Source organism: Coturnix japonica, unplaced genomic scaffold (assembly GCF_054131305.1).
Source record: "Coturnix japonica strain WE unplaced genomic scaffold, WE-NBRP24 Scf039, whole genome shotgun sequence".
Lineage (NCBI taxonomy): Eukaryota > Metazoa > Chordata > Aves > Galliformes > Phasianidae > Coturnix > Coturnix japonica.
The window spans coordinates 1,968,299-1,987,296 of NW_028188942.1; the positions used below are offsets into that span (position 1 = coordinate 1,968,299).

The 18,998-nt window shown below is 44.2% G+C and overlaps 1 protein-coding gene across 1 annotated transcript; it reads right to left on the reverse strand.

Annotated features, from left to right (window-relative positions):
• Positions 1 to 4,910: 4,910 nt before the first annotated feature.
• Positions 4,911 to 7,454, reverse strand: LOC146753190 (obscurin-like). Its single transcript, XM_085530811.1, has 3 exons — positions 7,142 to 7,454; positions 5,891 to 6,157; positions 4,911 to 5,245 (listed from the first exon to the last, which is right to left on the reverse strand). Exons 1-3 carry the CDS (start codon positions 7,452 to 7,454, stop codon positions 4,911 to 4,913), a joined length of 915 nt encoding a protein of 304 aa, XP_085386937.1.
• Between the last annotated feature and the right edge of the window lie 11,544 nt (positions 7,455 to 18,998).

The window sequence follows — 18,998 nt, forward strand, 5'->3', positions numbered from 1 at the left end:
TGACAGATATAATCCAACCTTAAAGCTTAGTCAGCTCTGTCACGCATATTTTAGATTGTGTCCTTGACCACAAGTGAAGCTTCCTTACTTACAAGATGACGATTGTTAAGCCATGCTGGCACTGCCAAGGACTGATTATTCATCTTTAGTAACTTATGAAAAGAAAAGCCTCAGAAGTGTTCAGGCCACACAATCTCACAGATAGAGTTGGAGCCTTGTTCTTGGAAGAAGTAATAGGTGAGGACATGACTACTCATCACAGTCAGCTTTAATACCATGGAAATACTAAGTTGCAGTGATGCAGACAGTCAAAGACTAAGAAGGGTCAAGTTGCTAAGCTTACAAGGTTAGAGATCTGAGTGACAGAATTAACTATAAATGTTTTCAGAGCTACTTCAGGCTACCAAACATCAAAAAATGAACAAAAACCACCAGAAGTGGTATGCACACATACTTAATCAAGCTAGTCTTCACATATTCAGTAGCTCGCAGTACATTAGTCAGGATAAAGTTTTATGGACTGCATAGAACGTGGAGATATCCTGAGCATTCATAGCATTTTAAGCTACCACAAGTTGGTATTAAAACAATTTTACACAACATCTTCTTGATAAAGTTACCTCAGTTGCTTCTTTAAGTTGCTCAACAGACTCATCCAATTTAATCACCTGCATTTCAAAGTCTGTAACACACAGAAAAGGTTGTATTACATAAGTAGCCAATAGATAGTTTATTAAGTAATCAATTTTTCCAGATATTCTAATGTTTAGGTAGCTTTTGAACAGATTAATTAATTTGCATGTGGTCTTCACTTGTTGGGAGTGATTCAAAAGTTTTCTATATTTCTTGGAACGAAAACATTGCATCAACAAGACATAAACAAGAGTAGAGATTACAATATAAAAGTAAAAATCAAGAAATAGACATTTAACCCCATACTTACGAAAGCATAAAGCTGCTAGTTGCAGTTTAAAGGAGAGGGTGGAAAAAAGAAAAGAAATAACCAAAAACCGTGGAATTGCTGAACCTGAATATACACAAGGAACAAACTATCACTTATCTACAGGCTATGGTTCCAAAGATAGAACATCTCCTCTAATTCCTATTCAAACTGGTTATTTCTCTTTTAGATTAATGAACTATTTCTGTCTTCTACCTTTCACATCGCATAACTCACCTTTGTTCTTCTGCATCAGCTCTTCTTCAGTTTTAAGTAGTTTGGTGTTTTTCTCTGTTAGCTCTTCATTGGTCTCCATCAGTTCAAAGTTAGTTTTCTCCAGCTGCTTTTCAAACCAGCCAGTATCTTCCTTCGGGTCCCCCAGGGATCGATGGAACTATGTGCTGCCTCAGCTTGCTCTTCAATATCCATGACATCATAATGCACAGAATCAAGAATGCCCTCAGGATCAACACAGGTGTCAGGCACTATGCTATGTTCTCCACCCTGAAACGTAATTTATAATCAGTTAAAACTGGAGAATAGCTGACTACATAATAGCTGTTATTTCTACACATAGTCTGGATAGCCACTATGAAGACAGCCATACAAGAAGTTTTTAATTTCAGCTTCAAAACCCACCTCACAAATTCACATACAACACGACAGTGATTCGTATGGGGGGAAGATAAGTGGCATTCTAGTAACAGCAAATATATTTTATAGTATTTGATGACCACGCTCCCTTTTTTTTTTTTTTTTAAAAAATATTACCCCAGATTGATCTCCTTCAAATTTAACGTACAAGTTCGGACTCCCCTTTTCTTTGTATACAGCGTAAATTTTCATTTTGTGTTGCAGAAACAAGGAAAATGCCCAAATTCCCAAAGCTTTCTGAAACTGTTCTTAAGGCTCAGCAACTATTCCTGCTAGATGAAGAATAGATGTATCTTGCTCATCATACAGCAACACAGCATGCACTTCTTTGTAAACAGCCTTGTGTTTCTACAAGATGTGCCCATAACATTTAAATAGTAAAAAGGAAAATATTTAAGAAAAAAAAAAGGAAAATACCAGGGTGTCATGGTTTAATAATTTTGTAATTTTGCTATCAGTATTCCACATCATAACGTCATATAAAGCATGAATAATTTTACTGCTCCCGAACACTTGCAGTATATTGATGATATCGTCGTGTGGGGCCAAACAGCAGCAGAGATTGTCAAGAAAAGAAAACAGATAATCCAAATTCTTTTGCAAGCTGGTTTTGCCATTAAGCGCAGCAAGGTGAAGGGGTCTGCCCAGGAAATCCAGTTCTTAGGTGTAAAATGGCAAGATGGGCATCGACACATCCCAGCAGATGTGATTGAAAAAAATCACTGCTATGTCTCCTCCCACCAACAAGACAGAGACCCAATCTTTTCTGGGAGTAGTGGGCTTTTGGAGAATGCATGTCCCAAACTACAGCCACATAGTGAGCCCCCTCTATCAGGTAACACGGAAGAAGAATAATTTCTCATGGGGTCCTGAGCAGCAGCAGGCTTTTGAGCAGAGAAAACAAGAGATAGCCCGTGCCGTGGCCTTGGGGCCAGTACGGACGGGACAGGATGTAAAGAACATCCTCTACACTGCTGCTGGAGAGAAAGGTCCCACTTGGAGTTTGTGGCAAAGAGCTTTAGGAGAAACCCAAGGCCAACCCCCGGGACTTTGGAGTTGAGCATATAAAGGGTCTGAGGAGTGCTACACTCCAACTGAGAAGGAGATCTTAGCCATGTACGAGGGGGTTTGGGCTGCTTCTGAAGTAGTTGGGACAGAGGTTCAGCTCCTTCTAGCACCTCGCTTGCCTGTGGCCCCCCTTCACGGACACAGGTAGATTTTTGTTTAAACCGTGACAACTACCCAGAATGCAGCATAAGGGAATTTTTGCCTAGAACTCTGGAGGACTATTTTTAACTCAGAAAGGTCAGAGATAGAAAGTTCACACTGATTTCTGGGTCACCAGCCTCACCGTACATCAGCATTTTTGGTTTTTAAATGATACATAAAGTTCTCAATAGCACTGCTCTAGTCGGTAGTTCTTTCCCTTTCCGTGCAGCTTGCTCTGTGCATGGCTTGTGAACCGCTATTCAGGCCAGACAGCTGCAGCCCCAAAGACCTGCCATAAATGTACAAATTCTACCAGGATAATGTCTTGGTAGTGGAGAAACAGGATGCGCAGTCATATGGCTCTCACACATACCTTGTACAACCAGCTTGGCTCTGGACTGGGCATCACCAATGTCACAGGTGTACACGTCACTGTCACTTTTCTCCAGATTTTTTATGCTCAGCTGCAGGTCTCGTCCTTTCTGTGCCCTCTTGTATTTCCTGCCAGGCCTGAGCTCAGCAATGCCTTTCCTCCATATGACGAAGGATGCGGCTTTCTCGCTCTGACATGTAAAAAGTGCACTTCCACTTTCTTCAATTTTCACATCTGAAAGTTCCTTGATAAAGTAATTAGGTTTTTCTGGAAGGAAAAAAAAAAGGATGAGGGTGTAGGACAAAGGGATTTGTTACCACAACAAGTCCCAAGCATACAGAGGTGTCCTGAATCTCCTTTGCCCTCATTTCAGAATATCACATAGAGATGCAAAGAGTCTAAGAAGACCACAGAGTCCACCCATTTACATAGGTTTGATAATTCCAGTAGATATCTGGAAAGTTCAATACCATTATACATGCGCTGGTAGGATCTCATCTGATCAACTGCATATAGTTTTGATTACACATATTCAATATAGACTAATTCAGATTGACATCTTTTCTTGGCTCACTAACAACCAAGATCATAGAACCATAGAATGATCACAGAATCATAGAGTGGCCTGAGTAGGAAAGGACCTCAAAGAGCTTCTAGTTTTAAACCCCCTGTCAAGGGGCCACCAACCACTAGACCAGGCTGCCCAGATCCACATCACACTGGAGAATCATTCGGTTTCCAGATTATTTTAAGGAAAAGATTTTAATCCACCGTATTTTCTGAAAACTAAGAATTGATCCTGCTCAAGGAAACAGAAGAGAAAAACATCACCCACAGGCTGCAGATATTTACCTCGACTTCTCTACATGCCATCCCCAGTGTGCTTTTCAACTCACCTTGCACAGTGACCCTGGCTTTTGTTATGGAGTCCTCTGTCTCACAGGGGTACTCCCCACTGTCCTTGGCAGTAGAGTCATGGATGATCAGAATGGTCCCACTTCCCTCCTGCTGCAAGTCGTACTTCTGGCTTTTTCTGATTGCTTTGCCATCCTTGTACCACCTGATGTTCAAATCCGGTTTTGACAGATCACAGCTCAGGCTGATGTCCTGCCCTGCTGCTGCTGTCTTATCCTCCAGCTGTTTTGAAACCTCAGTAGGTTTTCCTGGAAGAAAACATGCTTTTTGAGTAACATACACTTAGGGTAGGATGCCTCTCTCAAAATACACGCATCTACATGCTGGAGATAAGTTAGAGAGGCACTTGCAACAGACGCCATCCTACAGCCAGCAGTAATCTGCAAAGTACAGACAATAGAATTCCAGGCAGCATTTATTCTCTCTTAAATCTACCCAATTGAGGATGATGAACCATGTCTGAAAACTGCCTCTTTCTTCTCTCCACTCATCACACTGGGAGCCTCGGATGATGCTCTCAGTAGCACATGCTCTAGATAGGAATTTGTTGTACAGCTAGATGATGTGAAGGCCATCCCTTCAGCTTATACTTAGAGGATATTTGCTCCCACAGTTCCCTCAACAGATCATTCCTGATTTACTGTTAATGGAACAAGCTGTAGTGAGATGCCCATTTCCAACACTACCCCAGTGCTTTGGGTAGTTCTCACATTTGTGTAAAATGTTTTGTCCTTTTACTTATTTTTAAGAGAAATTCTCAGTGCTTCGAGGTTCAAGTAGAAGGTTGCTATTCACTTTAACCATATTATGAGTTAGCTCTCACGACAATCTTATCAGAAGACAGTTGAAGGAATCAGACCCCAGAATCTCTCCCATCTCATTACCTTTCACAGACAGAGAGGCTTTGGAGGTTAGACCACGGGCAGTAAAAACGACTTCCCCAGCGTCAGTAGGAGTCACACTTTTGATAATGAGAGTATATTTCCGACTCACGTTAGAAGCTTTAAATCGCCCACCATTTTCCACTCTGCTTCCATTCAGTGTCCAGTTGAACTCATCAATGCTTTCATGGGACAGAATGCATTCAAAAGTACAATCTTCTCCCTCCTGGATTTCAGTGGTTTTCAGCCGTTTGGTAATGCCACTATTCAGCTCTGGAAGGTAAGAGACACGTTAGTATGAGGTTTATATGGAGAAAAGGCATTTGTGACTGACATGAGTAGCAGTACTGGTGTTTGAACTCAGGATTTGCAGAACATGGCTGCATTCCTTACTGATGTATTCTCTAAGACATTCTCCACTCAGAATTACCAGAAAGCTATAAAAAAAAAAGAGACGTGAATCTCTTGTCTTTGCTCTGGAAGAACTACAAGGCGAGCAGCTCAGTCCATGGAGCAGAATGAAGATTCAATGAGCTACAGAGGGAACAACCTAACAGAGAGGACAACTCTAGGATGCTGCGTGAGAAAAAGGGTTTTGCCTATGACAAGAAATTAACTGTTTCTATTAGCTAATTTGTTACCATCCTACCCCTACTGGTGTTCAAACCATTTCTCCATTTTAGGGATGTTTAGAAAGGAAATATTTCCAGGACATTCTTGATGTGTTTGGTGATTTTCATGGCAAAAGGAGATACATTTACATCAAAAGCAATGGGAATTTTCCAGACATCACTGTGCTAAATTGCAGTAATACACTTCTATTGTAGAAACTATTAAGGCTCGTGGGGGAATAGGTGTAAGACATAGTGACCACACTGAATGTGCTTTCAGCACTCCTTTACTTTCCACAGTACTTACCCTGAATGCCGACCTTTGATTTGGCAACATCAGTGCCAATATCACAGGTATAGAAACCTGCATCTGACTTCTCGAAGTCATGGATAAGGGGATATAGGGTCTTCCCAGACTGTACCAGCTCATACTTGTTGCCAGAAGTGAGCAGAACACCGTCCTTCTTCCACACTTGTTTGACCTTCTCTTTAGAGACTTCACATTCCAATTTAATCACACCCCACTCCTCACCAAAAACATCATCCAAGGACTTCACGAAGACAGCAGGCTTCTCTGCAATTAAAAGGGCAAAACAGAACAATGTGATACAGAAGTTGAGACATTTCCAGTTGCTTTCAGATTTTTAAAGAGGGATAAATAAATCTTTACCAGCACTGACGACACCAATATAGAACATAAAGCGGTTTCATGTGTGTTGACTGAATGCACTTTATGGAATTCTGAACTAATCAGTAGGAGAATACAGGGAATAGGAGGGACAGCCTGCATTGCCTTGGGTGGGACTGATATCATATGAAGTAATTGGGATGCAGCTCTTCTAAAGCTGGAGAGCTGGCATTGCCCTCACATGGAGCAGAGCTCATACAGCAGGCCACAGGATTAAGAGGATAAGCTGCTGAACACTTTTGATTTTCCTGTTTTATTGACTCCTTTTATCTATCTTCTACTTCACACATCAGATGTTTATACTAGGGAAAAAACTTCCACCAAATGCAAAAGAAAGGAGAAAGAGGAAATCCTTCAAACTCTGAGCGCATAGAGTAAAAGAGCTTAATTGCTGGGGAGAGCAGATTAGAATCACAGTACCCTTAGAATTGGAAGAGACCCTTAAAGGCCATCTAGCCCAGCTCCCCTGCAATAAAAAGGGACATTCACAGCTAGATCAGGTTGCTCACAGCCTGGTCATTAGTCATCCCAGAGGCAAAACACACACTGAATGATCTCTCCCTGCAGTCATAAATCCTTGGAGACAACAGCACTGACACTGCATGTTACTGAAGCAGTAAAAGAAATTGCTCTTGTAACTCTTCTTGTGTTAAGTAAAATGATGATAAAAAGCAATGGAATGCTTTGGCAGGACACCAAAACCATCCTCCTTCGTTGATATCTGCTGCAATGGAACCTTCCACTGGAAGAAAGCCCCTGATGACTTGTCACCCCAGAGAGGTCAGCTTTAGAAGCAGGATTGCTGCACAATAGAATGAACTGGTGCTCCTTAGCATCTCTTACATCCAGGAGGGGTGTGATCAGACCCACCTATCACCTTCAGGCACGCGCTTTCTGACACCTTGTCTGACTCCACTGTCACTGTGCCAGCATCCTCAGGCTTAACCTGCTTCATTGTCAGTGTGCAGCAATTGCCAACGTTCTTGATGTCCTTGTAATTGTTGGTGTAAAGGAGGTTGCCATTCAGGAACCATTCCACGTCCTCGTCATTATGGGACAGCTCGCAGGAGAAGACAGCAGAGCTCTCTTCTTCAATTTCCACATCCTGCAGGTGCTTCGTTACTTCTACATTGCGGGCTGTGGGGAAACAAGGTGAACTGTTACCACTGTTACTATAAATCATACTGGGATGTGGTAGAATGGTTGGACTAGATGATCTTTGTGTAATCTTCTCAGTGACGTTTATACATTTGCAAAGTTAGCAGGAGAGAACGGCAGAAATCAACCTCAAGAAGAGAAATCTGAGGTGAAATAGGACATGGAAGAGGCCACCCTCCCTGCTCATACCTTCAGCTGTCAGCGTGGCCTCAGTCTCTGCAATTCCTGCCTTGCACTTGTACACACCAGCATCATCGGGCTTCAGCTTCAGAATCATGAGCTCTGCTGAATGCTTATCCCTCTTGATCTTGTACTTCTCAGAGGGCTCGATGGGTGTGTGGCCCTTGAACCATTTCACAACCTTTGGAGAAGGCCTGAAGTCACAGGACAGGATGACAGAATGATGTTCCAAAGCTGTCTTGTCCTCCAACTTCCTGGTGATTTGTATATGGTAATCTGCAAAGCAGGGGTGGAAGAGAAGAAAGGATGAGGACAATTGGAAGAAGAGGAAAGTCTCTTGCGTGAATTCCATTCCAATTAATGTCAAGTTCACAATGGTTCTTTGAACGACTCTAAAGATAAAACAAGCGATTGTCTATAGGGAATGCCATTGACTACATTTCTATAAAGTAATACTGTATAGTATCTACCAAATGCAAGCTCCAGCTCTTGTTCTGTGCTTATTAAATTGCTCCCAATTGTTGAGGCTTTTATTCAAATAAGAGTGAGTTTAAAATATAACAAGTACTTTAGGGTGTGAATGGAGACTCTTATGCTGGGGACAACAGCAGATAAAAAGCCTGGAAGTTTCTTTCAGGTGAAATCAATGACAAACTGCATCAAATTTAGGTGCTACCAAACTTAAACTTGTCTAGTTCAGAAATACAATTAATTTCACCTGATTTGACTTCTTTGCTATAGCCAAGGACAAAACCTCAGCTCTGTAGATCTGAATAGTAAGCACATCACAGCTATTCAAACAGATCTTTTACTGAGATGCAGGTGTCTCATTTAGTGTCCAACGACTTTGAACTGGAAATGGAGCAGACCCTCCAGACACACACACAATATTTCAAAGACCCCAGTGAAGGAAGGCTGTACGTTAATTAATTCTTCATCTTCATGATGTAAACCAAGCCTGGATATGTTACCTCTGACAAGCAGATTGGCTGTGGATTTGGATTTGCCAATTGAGAACTGAATGGTGCTTGTCATATCAGTGGTGGTTTTCGGTATGGTCAGCTGGTGGATGGTGCCTTCTTGCTGCATAATCAAGTTTCTGCCAGCCTGTAAGACTTCCCCACGTAGGAATACCACTTGGGAGGTTTCACAGAAGGAATGGATATCTCGCATTCAAATTTGGCTTCTTCAGGCTCAGTCACATCCTCATCACACAGCTCCTTTACTAGATTAATGGATTGCTCTTTAAGAAGGATGGAACAAGAGAAAGCAGAGATTTAGAAGGAATGTAAAAAACCCTTACATTATCACCCTACTTACTCATGTCAGCATTACTGCACATGAACACTACACCTATCAGCTCAAAATGCCTTAAAACATCATTAAAAAATAATAGAAAGAAAGGAATGTTGTTAAGAAGTCAGACAATAAGACTGACAACCTGAAGAGAGCCCAGATGTTTTGATTCTTACTCCAACATCCAAATCAAACCATGACCTTCCCATCCCGATATCAAACTCCTCGCATTACAAAATGGAAAAGAGGTTCAATGAAACACGGACATTGATAATTACTTTGGTTAAATACAGCAACTTAGCTCTGAACAAGTTTTCTCCTAGTAAAGGTCTCTGTAGCTCAAACGTAATGACTCTACTTAAGAGAAATTCATTTTCCAGAATGTTCTTGCCCTTATAATTGTAACAGTGGCAAAGCTGGGGACTGAACTCTTGAGTAGTGTGCTAACTCAAATGTCTCCCTTTTCTTTATCGCACTTAACATCATATATATACCCTAACATTGTATATATTAAAAAAAGAACCCTGTGCTCTTTTACAACAGACAGAAAAAATGAAGAAAAAGTCAAGCTATGTTTTTTATCCCTCAACGTTCAAACACAAATCTGAAGTCTAAACGTAGAAAATCAACCTCCTAAGAATATAATCCATCTTACTTTGCAAAAGTAAACTCCAAAAGAGAAGCTGGATATTTTGTGGGCAGAAAGGTAGGTAGGTAGGAGTTTTTATTTCTGTGAAAGGCCCTGGTGGTGTTTAACTTCCTTGACATTAAAGCAAAGGATGTTAGCTCGTTTATAACATAATTTAATCAAAATCGTCATCAGAAGCATAATTACCTTTAACTGTAAGATGGGCACGAGATTCTGCCTTTTCTGCTACAGATTTTATTTCTGCTGCATCCTTGACATGGACACGTGTGTAAGTCAGAGAGCAGGTCTTTCCTGAAGCAGAGAACCACAGAGTCACTAAGGCTGGAAAAGACCACTAAGGTCATCTAGTCCAGCCACCAACTCATCCCTACCAAACTGTGCTCTTGAGAGCAAACCCACAACTACACTTGGCTTCCTTGAGCAAAGAGCTCTGAGGCACATGGCCAGGCTGAGCATCATCCATCTGGTTTCACAGCATCACTGCCTGTTCTCTCATGTCAATGAAACCACCCATTCCCCCACGTCCACATCCCCACCAAAGCGTAATCTAAACATGGCTTCTACAAGGACTGACCGAATGTGGCTGTCGTCACCTTCAAAGTACCTGATACAGAAGGATCACACTCACTGTCAGACAAAACCTCTTTGGAGAGGTGAACTGACTGCCCTGTTCACCCACACTTTGGAAATAACTGCACTCATTTCCTACCTGCTCCCAGCAGTGTGGGATGGTGGGATAGCATCACACTTCCCACACTAAGCATCCCACCATGTCACTTGTTCCACCTAAACCTCAGTCCCAAAACAAAAGGGGAACTCGCTTCTGAACCCTCTTCATTTCAGATGTCTTATATGCTTGATCTCCAACCCACCCCCCACTCAGGAGAAAGATCCCCCGCTTACACCCTACCATCTTGCTGCATTCTAATGTTGTCATCAGCCTTCAGCTTGTTGTCATCTTTGTACCACTGGGTCTGAACCTCATCGTGTGAAATCTCACAGACAAAAGATGCACTCCCATATTCATTCACTTCCACATCTTCCAGTGGTTTAACAATCTTGATATCTCCAGCTGTGAAACAGTAGAGACATATTTGTCAGGGTATTTCCAGAACTGAGTGCAGCATCTTTTCCTTACACATATTTGCATAGAAAATAAGTAGGATTATGTTTTATTCTAAACCATCATCCATTCCTGAGTCATTTCCCTTTTCAACAGTCAATGCATTATTGCCCTTGAACTTAAAGATAGACTTACTAGCTACAATGGAGCTCCCTGCAAACAGTTTTCATGGAAACCAGAATCTCATTTATTCTAAAACCTTTCAAGCAAAATTAAGGGTAGAAAAACAATAGAACTGACTGAATCTTTAAGGTCATTCAGTTCCAGTCCCCCTGCTATAGGCAGGGACATCTCCCTCCACACCAACTCTTCTCCTCAGGGTCAAGGCTTCTCTCAAATCATTCTCCTCTAAGCCTGTGCCTGTGCTTGGGATTGCCCTGACCCAGGTGCAGGGCCTTGTACTTGGCCACACTCAAGTTCATGAGGCTGCCAAGGGCCCACCTCTCCAGCCTGTCCAGGTCCCTCTGAGTAGAATCCCTTCCCTCTAGCACATCAACAGCACCGCTCAGCTTGGTGTCATCTGCAAACTTGCTGAGGGTTCATTTGATTCCACTCTCCATGTTGCCTACAAAAATGTTAAATAACACTGGTCCCAACACCACCCTCCACCTGGACACTCAGCTACTCACTGCAACTCTCTGAGTGTGACCATCCAGACAGTTCCCTATCCTGCAACTGGTCCATCCATCAAAACCATTTTTCTCCAGTTCGGTGACCAGGATGTCATGCAGGACGGGATCAAATGCTCTGCACAAGTCCAAGTAGATGATGTCAGTTGCTCTCCCATTATCCACTGATGCTGTTACTCCATCATGAAAGGCCACCAAGTTTGTCAGGCATGGCTTGACCTTGATGAAGCCATATTGGTTACCACCATCACCTCATCTTCATTTTCCAAACTATGCCAAGGAGAACTAGACAGAACTCTACAATGTCGTGTCACTACAAACCTGTCTGAATCATTGGCTTCTCTGCATGCTCATCACTAGTCTCTCCTTAGCTTGTGTGCCCACAATGTATGGGGATTGTCAGCCACAAATCTTACCTAGGGGACATCTTTGCTTCAAAGTCCCTTGAACATCACACAATCCCTTTTAACTCTCCAGGTCTGCACTTATTTATGTCAGAATCAGACCATATTTCTGTGCTGTTATTTCCCTTTCCTTCTGAAGGGCCTGGATACAACTTGGATTAACCTCAGGAGCAGAGTTCCTGCATAAAACAGCCAGTACTGAAACAGCAACCCAGCCTGGTTGCAGACAGAGAGAAAATGAGAGTTCACCGCCTGTGAATAATGAGACTTCTCTTATCTCCCTGGGAAGTAATGCCCACTTTTTTACTTTGACAGAGCTCCTTCCCATCCTAGAAGGGAAAATATCAAGTCAAATCTACATTAGTCCTTCCATCTCTGCACTGGGCAAAGGCAGCCTTCAGATCTATGCCTAATTCACCCAATTCCGTAGAATTAATGGAACTGTACTTACTGGAACATATGCTGAAGCTTAAGCACAGTGCAGTGTTTTCAACATGTAGGAATGGCTATAGAACATGCATAAATTATGGCTGACCTATGACAGCTTAAAGCACTGCAGAGGACTGTTAACAAGCCCGTTTGGACATCACCTTGAATAAATGACGTTATCCCCAAGTAAGGGAAGGAACAGCTGAGCACCGGGGAGGTACACAAAGGGCCAGAGCAAATTCTCACACTGTCAGGTGCAAAGAAAACTGAGATTTCACCCTAAAACCAAGTTCACAACAAGGCTACAAAATCCTGGCTGAGAATTTCTGAATGCTCACCAGTTGTTTCCAGCTCGAAGGTCATCTTCTGGCCAGCAGCCTCACAGATGTATTCTCCAGCATCTTTCTTCTCCAGCTGCTCCACAACCAGACGCCGTGTTTTGCCCACAGATTCCATTCTGAAATTTCTGGAGGAGGCTAGCAGTCTTCCATCCTTGTACCATTTTACTTCGGTTGGATCCTGTGCTACTTCACAGCTGAGGGAAGCACTTGCTGCCAGGGCAGCACTCACCTCTTTCTGCACCTGCTCCTGGTTTATAAACACAGGTTTTGGCTCTGAGGGAAAAAAAGAAAAACAGAAGGACTGAAATGAGACCATCTTGCAGGTTTGTATGTACAGGTTGGAACAGGTTTAGGTTACCACTTGTGCCCAAACTAATAGCCTTCACTAGAGAATATCAGCTCTTCTGTTGAAACAAAGTGTCAAATCTAGGCAAGAAAGAACCTAGGAACTGAAGGAACCAAGAGGGTCCTTGAACACCAGTCCCATGGTTGCATGTCACTATGCAAACATATTGAACCCAAAAGAACATCTGTCCTGCAGGCAACCAAAACCTGAGTTCCTTTTACTTAAGACCCACTGTGAAACATCAAAACACATAAATGTGTGATAGTCAAACCACTGGCTGCCTTTTCATGACCCAGAACAGTACTCCTGGCTTCCTGAACAGACTCCTCATGGCCTCTACCATTGCCACAACTGTGACTGTCAAAGGCACAAAGGAAATATGCTCACCAACGCAGTCCTTTGTTCTTTGTGTGTGATTTCCAGATATCTATTTTACTTTGAGCTCTGGGAATAGTCAGCTCTACCAGGTCTCTTACTGTGAGTAGCAGACTCACCTATCCAGATGCAGCCTCCAACATAAAGGCATAGTAAAAAGGCAGTGTACTACTAGGAGAAGTTCCTGCTTCTCCTGCCATGAAAGGCTGCACGTACAACATGCACTCCAGCCTCACTGCACATACTTATCTTAGTCAAATGTTTCTGTGAACAGGAATTACAGTTTGGGATCTCAGGCACAGGAGAGATTTGAATAATATCTTGAATATTGCTTCCACTGTACATATATCAGTAATTATTATTCTACAGACAGACTGAAACAGGTCTTTGTGCCATACTAAAACCAAATACTTTCTACAAACCCAGGCAATCAAGTCTAGGGAAAAAACCTCAGCACAGACTACTGCAACTGGATCACTGTATAATAGAAACTAGATTTTACTTTACTGTTCTCTGCTGTATTTCAGACAACACCTGTCTTACCTGTGACATGAATCTTGAAGGTGAGTTTCTGGCCAGCAGCCTCGCAGCTGTACTCCCCTGCATCTTTCTTCTCCACCTGGCTCACCACCAGCCGACGCTCTTTGCCCTCTGACTCCACCTTGAACTTCTTGCTCCAGGTGATCAGTTTCCCCTCCTTGTACCACTTCACCTCCGTCTTCTCCTGGGCCACCTCGCAGCTCAGCGTGGCATTTTCTGTTGGTGCAGCCTTCACCTCCTTCTGCACCTTCTGCTTGTTGATAAAGGCATCCTCTGCTCCTGGAACTGGAAAACATTGGGTAAAATAGACATTAGATATGAACAGCTTGTGACTGGAAGATATTTAAAGTTGCTTCTGTGTCGTATTGGGCCATTTCCTGGAGCAACACTGCTTCACAGTGTTTATCACACATTATAAAGCATCCTCAGCACAGTCCATATGGTCATCCCATCCCTCTGGGTAGTCTTTACTATCAGCTGGGACTCTTTATTTTCAGATTTCTTCGAATGAAGACAATGACAGATCTATATATATAGATATATATATACCACACCTACACCCCCACAATCTGTTACAACTCCATATTCCTCCCCATATTTGCCCCCGACAGCCCCCAGTAGCCCCATATCACCCTAAGGCCCCCACAACCCTCTATCTCTCCATACACCACCCCTTAAAGCCCCATACCTGCCCATATCCTCCAATAGCTCCCCACAACCCCTACACACCCTCAGAGCCCCCTAGAGCCCCTAGTCCTCCTATGGCCCACCACAGCCCCATATCCCCCCTACAGTCCCCCTCAGCTCCCTTTACAGCCCCTGCACAGCTCTATAGAACAGTCTGATAGAACTACCTCTAGTAGAAGCAATCTCCACACAGAGATCCTTTCCCAGTGGCACTCAGGCCTTCAGTGGGGTCTAAGAGAGCTGCAGCCAGACTCAAACACAACTGCTCACACAGCTCAGCTGCCTTCACCTGTGCTCCAGACGCTGACACATTGCAGCCCCACATCCCCCTCTGCCCCCCCACAGCCCCACACCCCCCTGTCCTCCCCGCACTCCCCATCAGCCCATCCCACCTCAGTGCTGCCTCTGTCTCTTCTCTCCTCTCCCCGTCCCAGCGCCGGCCTCCCCCGACCTCCCATTGGGCAGCGGCAGCTCCGCCGGCTCCGATTGGCTGAGCTGCAGTGCGCGGGAGTGGCCGTTGTGGGGGGGGGCAGAGGGGGATGTGGGGACTGCTTCCCAGTTGAGACTACCTCAGCTTTCTGGTCAAGGCATCGACATTGGTGAGTTTTCCTTTGCTAATAACTTTTGACTAAAAAATAACAAATAAATAAATAAATAAATGCCACAACACAAAGCAGAACACACACACAAAAACCCACAAAAACAAGGAACTTGGATTTAATGGATGCTGAAGATTCAACACCTGTGCATTTGTCATGTGAGTTACTTATTTCTTTTGCCCTTAGTTTGGACACAAATGGCATTATTTTCTTCACAGTAACAGAAATGGGAAAAGGAACTGAACTTCTGAAGTTCAAACTTCTGGGTTGTTTTTTTTCTTTTTCTTTTTTTTTTTTTTTGCCTCTTGGAGACACCTGTATTTGGTGGTGGAATGGAATTCCCCCATCCCATTTTAGTGCAGATTTTGTTGTGCTCGATGTGGAATAAACCCTACCCAGCCTGTTCCGCACCGTTCCCTCTGTTTGCAGTACGTAGCCTTTCAGGAGTGTTTATTTGTCATTTCTTGTTCTATGTGACCCTCTGTTTGGCTGACTTTCTTTTTAATTCCGTGCTTTAATCAAGCATGTTGTGAGCTTGTTAGTGCACCAATTATTCTGGAGGGCCAGACTCAATAAAATGTCAGGCTGAGAAGTTGTTTGGCTGTGTTATGTGGGACAAGACCAAATTCATATAGAATCCAGCCCCAGAGAAAAGCAAATGTAGCCAGCAGGACTTGAGGGCTGAGCTGTAGGAATGGAAGCGTCCTCTGCTGTTTGAAACAGAGGGCTTTTCTAAGCTGTGTTTCAGCAGAAACCAGGTAGTGCTGGGAACAGGCAACTATTGGCAAGGGCTCAGTGCAGCTCTTCCCTCACCCTGCACCACGACTGACAGCATGCTCTGTTTTCTCTCTCCAGACCAAGTTCTCCCAGTAAGAGGGCAGAGTCAGCAGCTGGCAGTTGGCGTTCCTGCTTCTGCCTGGGCAAACCATCCCCTGTGGCCAAGAACCAACTGCAGAGCAGTGCCAGGGAGCCCTCTGAAGCTGAAGTCTTGGTCCTGGCAGGTAAGGGTGCAAATCCAGCTTTCAAAACACTGCTTGTCAGCAACACAGGTAGAATTCATGCTTTCAGTGGGCTTGTACCTCTTTCTGTATTCCTGCGTTCGAGCCGTGCCTGACATCTTTGGTTGACACTTGTCTTTCCCAAATGAGTCTCGCAAGCTGCTTGAAACCTGCTTGACAGGCAGCACCAAGCCTTTGCCTCCTTGGATAGTGAAAGTTTACACTAACTGCTGTGTATCTACTCTTTCCAGGTGAATCCATCCCTTGCCAGTGCAGGAACACCCCGGCAAGTAGCGATGATGCACGGTGTGCTTCCATCAATGGAGTGCAGTTAGGATGCATGAGTCACTGCAGTTCCAAGGACAGCCTTTCACGTGACAGCAATGATGGAGAGGAGGAGGTCTGACCTATTCAGTTTTGAGCCTCTCCATGCAGGAAAACCTTGCGGTTCTGGAATGTCTTCACCTACGAAGGTAGTGAGGGATTTGGAGCACAAACCTTACGAGGAGCTGCTGAGGGAACTAGGATTGTTCAGCTTGGAAAAGAGCAGGCTCAGGGGAGACCTTATAACTCTCTATAACGTCCTGAAGGGAGGTTGTAGTGAGCTGGGGGTTGGCCTCTTCTCTCGAGTAATCAGTGATAGAACTAGAGGGAATGGTTTTAAGCTGCGCCAGGGAAGATTCAGGCTGGACATTAGGAAATATTACTTCTCAGAAAGGGTAGTCAGGCACTGGAATGAACTGCCCAGAGAGGTGGTGGAGTCACCGACCATGGGAGTGTTCAAGAAACGTTTGGATGTGATGTATGGAATATGATTTATCCGGGAAGTATTGGCAATGGTTGGACCAGATGATCTTCTAGGTCTTTTCCAACCTTGATAATTCTGTGATTCTGAGCTGAGAAGCTTTTCTTGCTCAAGTCCTGCTTCCAAGTTTAACCACCTATGGGGAAGTAGATGTCACTTTTCTAGTGTCCTTCAATTCCGTGTCTGCATTTTCCTAAAAGTAAAAGAATTTGGAGGTAACCAGCTGCAGTGAAGTGAGCGATTTCAGTGCCTGTTTCTGATGGTGGCAATGAGTTCAGAGGTCATACTTAATTGACGATTCCTGTTTCCATTCTGACAAAGGATGTAGTTGCAGCTGACTTCCTGAGGCTGCCATATGTGGTGGTGATGCAGCCTTGGGCTTCTTGGGGATTTGCATGACTCCCACCTTTCCTTTCTGTGTCTTGCAGGTCAGCTGGTGCTGGAAGCGGCCGGTATCTGAGTAGGAATGAAGGTGAGTGCAGGACCAGCTGCTGAGGGGAGGAAGGAAGTCCATGCTAATGAGCTCTGAAGCATCTGCAGGTACGGTACCAAAGGAGGCAGCAGTGATGCAGGGGGCTCCCCAGCAGGAAGCTGTCTGATCCAAATGCTTGCTGAGAGTTTGGAAGCCCAAACCCTTATGGTCTCTGTAAGGGTGGCTAATAAAAAGATGTTAACCAAGATGGTGGTAAATAGTCAAAGGCTGTTAGCAAAGGAAAACTCACCAATGTCGATGTTTTGACCAGAAAGCTGAGGCAGTCTCAACTGGGGAGCAATCTCCAAGAGATACTGCCTCAGTGGTGGTCAGCCTTTAAATGAGGTCTCAGAGGAGGTGGAGTCGAGGTCCACCCCTTCCAGGAGCACAGCTAGATTACTCTCACCTGTGCTCCCGCAGCTGACCCAACACTTGCCTCAGCTGATTAATCAGAGGTTCAAGCTGTGATTTCCCATACAGTCTCTAAGCTGAAGGCAGCATCTCCTTGATCTGATGGTGGTGTGCCTGAGTGAGGGAGTGATCCAAGCTGGATGCAGAAGAGTCATCTTGATTTCTCTCCTATTTTACTTCAGATGACACCTATTGGGTGTTGGTTTCTTAAAATTTGGATCTAGGAGGTGGCCTCTCCCTTTGCTTCTGGTGAAAGCTGCAGCAGGAGTAGAAGACAAAGAGGTTTTCTTGGTGGCAGCAACACCAATTATTTGATTCAAATGTAGAACTGTGATGAAAATGCTGAAGAACAGATCTGCCTCAAAGACATGCTTGATCATATAAGGAATGAGCATGTGATCCAAGACAGCCAGCGTGGCTTTAGCAGGGGAGGGCCATGCCTAACCAATCTGGTGCTCTTCTATGATGGAGTGACAGCATTTGTGGACAAAAGGAAGGTAACAGATTTCATTGACCTGGACTTGAGCGAGATCTTTGACATGGCCCTCCACCAAATCCTTATCTCTAAACTGGAGGGATGTGGATTTGACAGGTGGACCACCTGGTGGATAAGGGATTGGTTGAAAGGCCACAGACAGAGGGTGGTGATTCATGGTTCGATGTCCAGGTGAAGGCTGATAACAAGTGGTGTCATCCAGGAGTCTGTCTTGGGACCAGTGCTTTTTAACATGGTTATCAGTGACACCAATGATGCAATGGAGTGCACGCTCTGCTGTTTGCTGAGTGGTGCGGCTGATGCAGTGGAAGGAAGGGATGCCATTCAGAGGGAGCTCAACCGAGAGGTTGGCCTAGGTGAATCTAATGAGGTTCAACACAGCAAAGTGCAAGGTTTTGCACTTGGGCTGGAGGAATCCCAGGCATTTCTACAGCCTGGGAGGAGCAGTCCTTAAGAGAAGCCCCGCAGAGAAGGACCTGGGGGTCCTGGTGGATGAAAAACAGAACGTGAGCCATCAGCGTGCTCTTGCAGCTCAGAGAGCAAATGGTCCCCTGGGCTCCATCAGAAGAGGGGATGGCCAGCAGGGACAGGGAGGCGATTGATCTTCATGATCCTTGAGGTCCCTTCCAACCCGGGCCATTCTATGATTCTGTGATTACACTCACTGACAGAAATAACGGCAGCTGTACAGAAGCTGGATATGTTTTGGGACAGTTCTTGTAACCAGCTGATTTTAAGACCTTGCCCAAGTCGTGAGTCTTAATTGCATGTCAGAAGAAAGCTGGGAAA

Excerpts from the sequence above, each read along its gene's own strand:
- LOC146753190 (XM_085530811.1), bottom strand. The coding sequence starts at position 7,454 with ATGATTTATAGTAACAGTGGTAACAGTTCACCTTGTTTCCCCACAGCC. Across the intron at positions 6,158-7,141 it reads CGCGTGCCTGAAGGTGATAG|AGAAGCCTGCTGTCTTCGTG; the intron begins GTGGGTCTGATC and ends TTTTAATTGCAG. Across the intron at positions 5,246-5,890 it reads ATCAAAGGTCGGCATTCAGG|AGCTGAATAGTGGCATTACC; the intron begins GTAAGTACTGTG and ends CTTACCTTCCAG.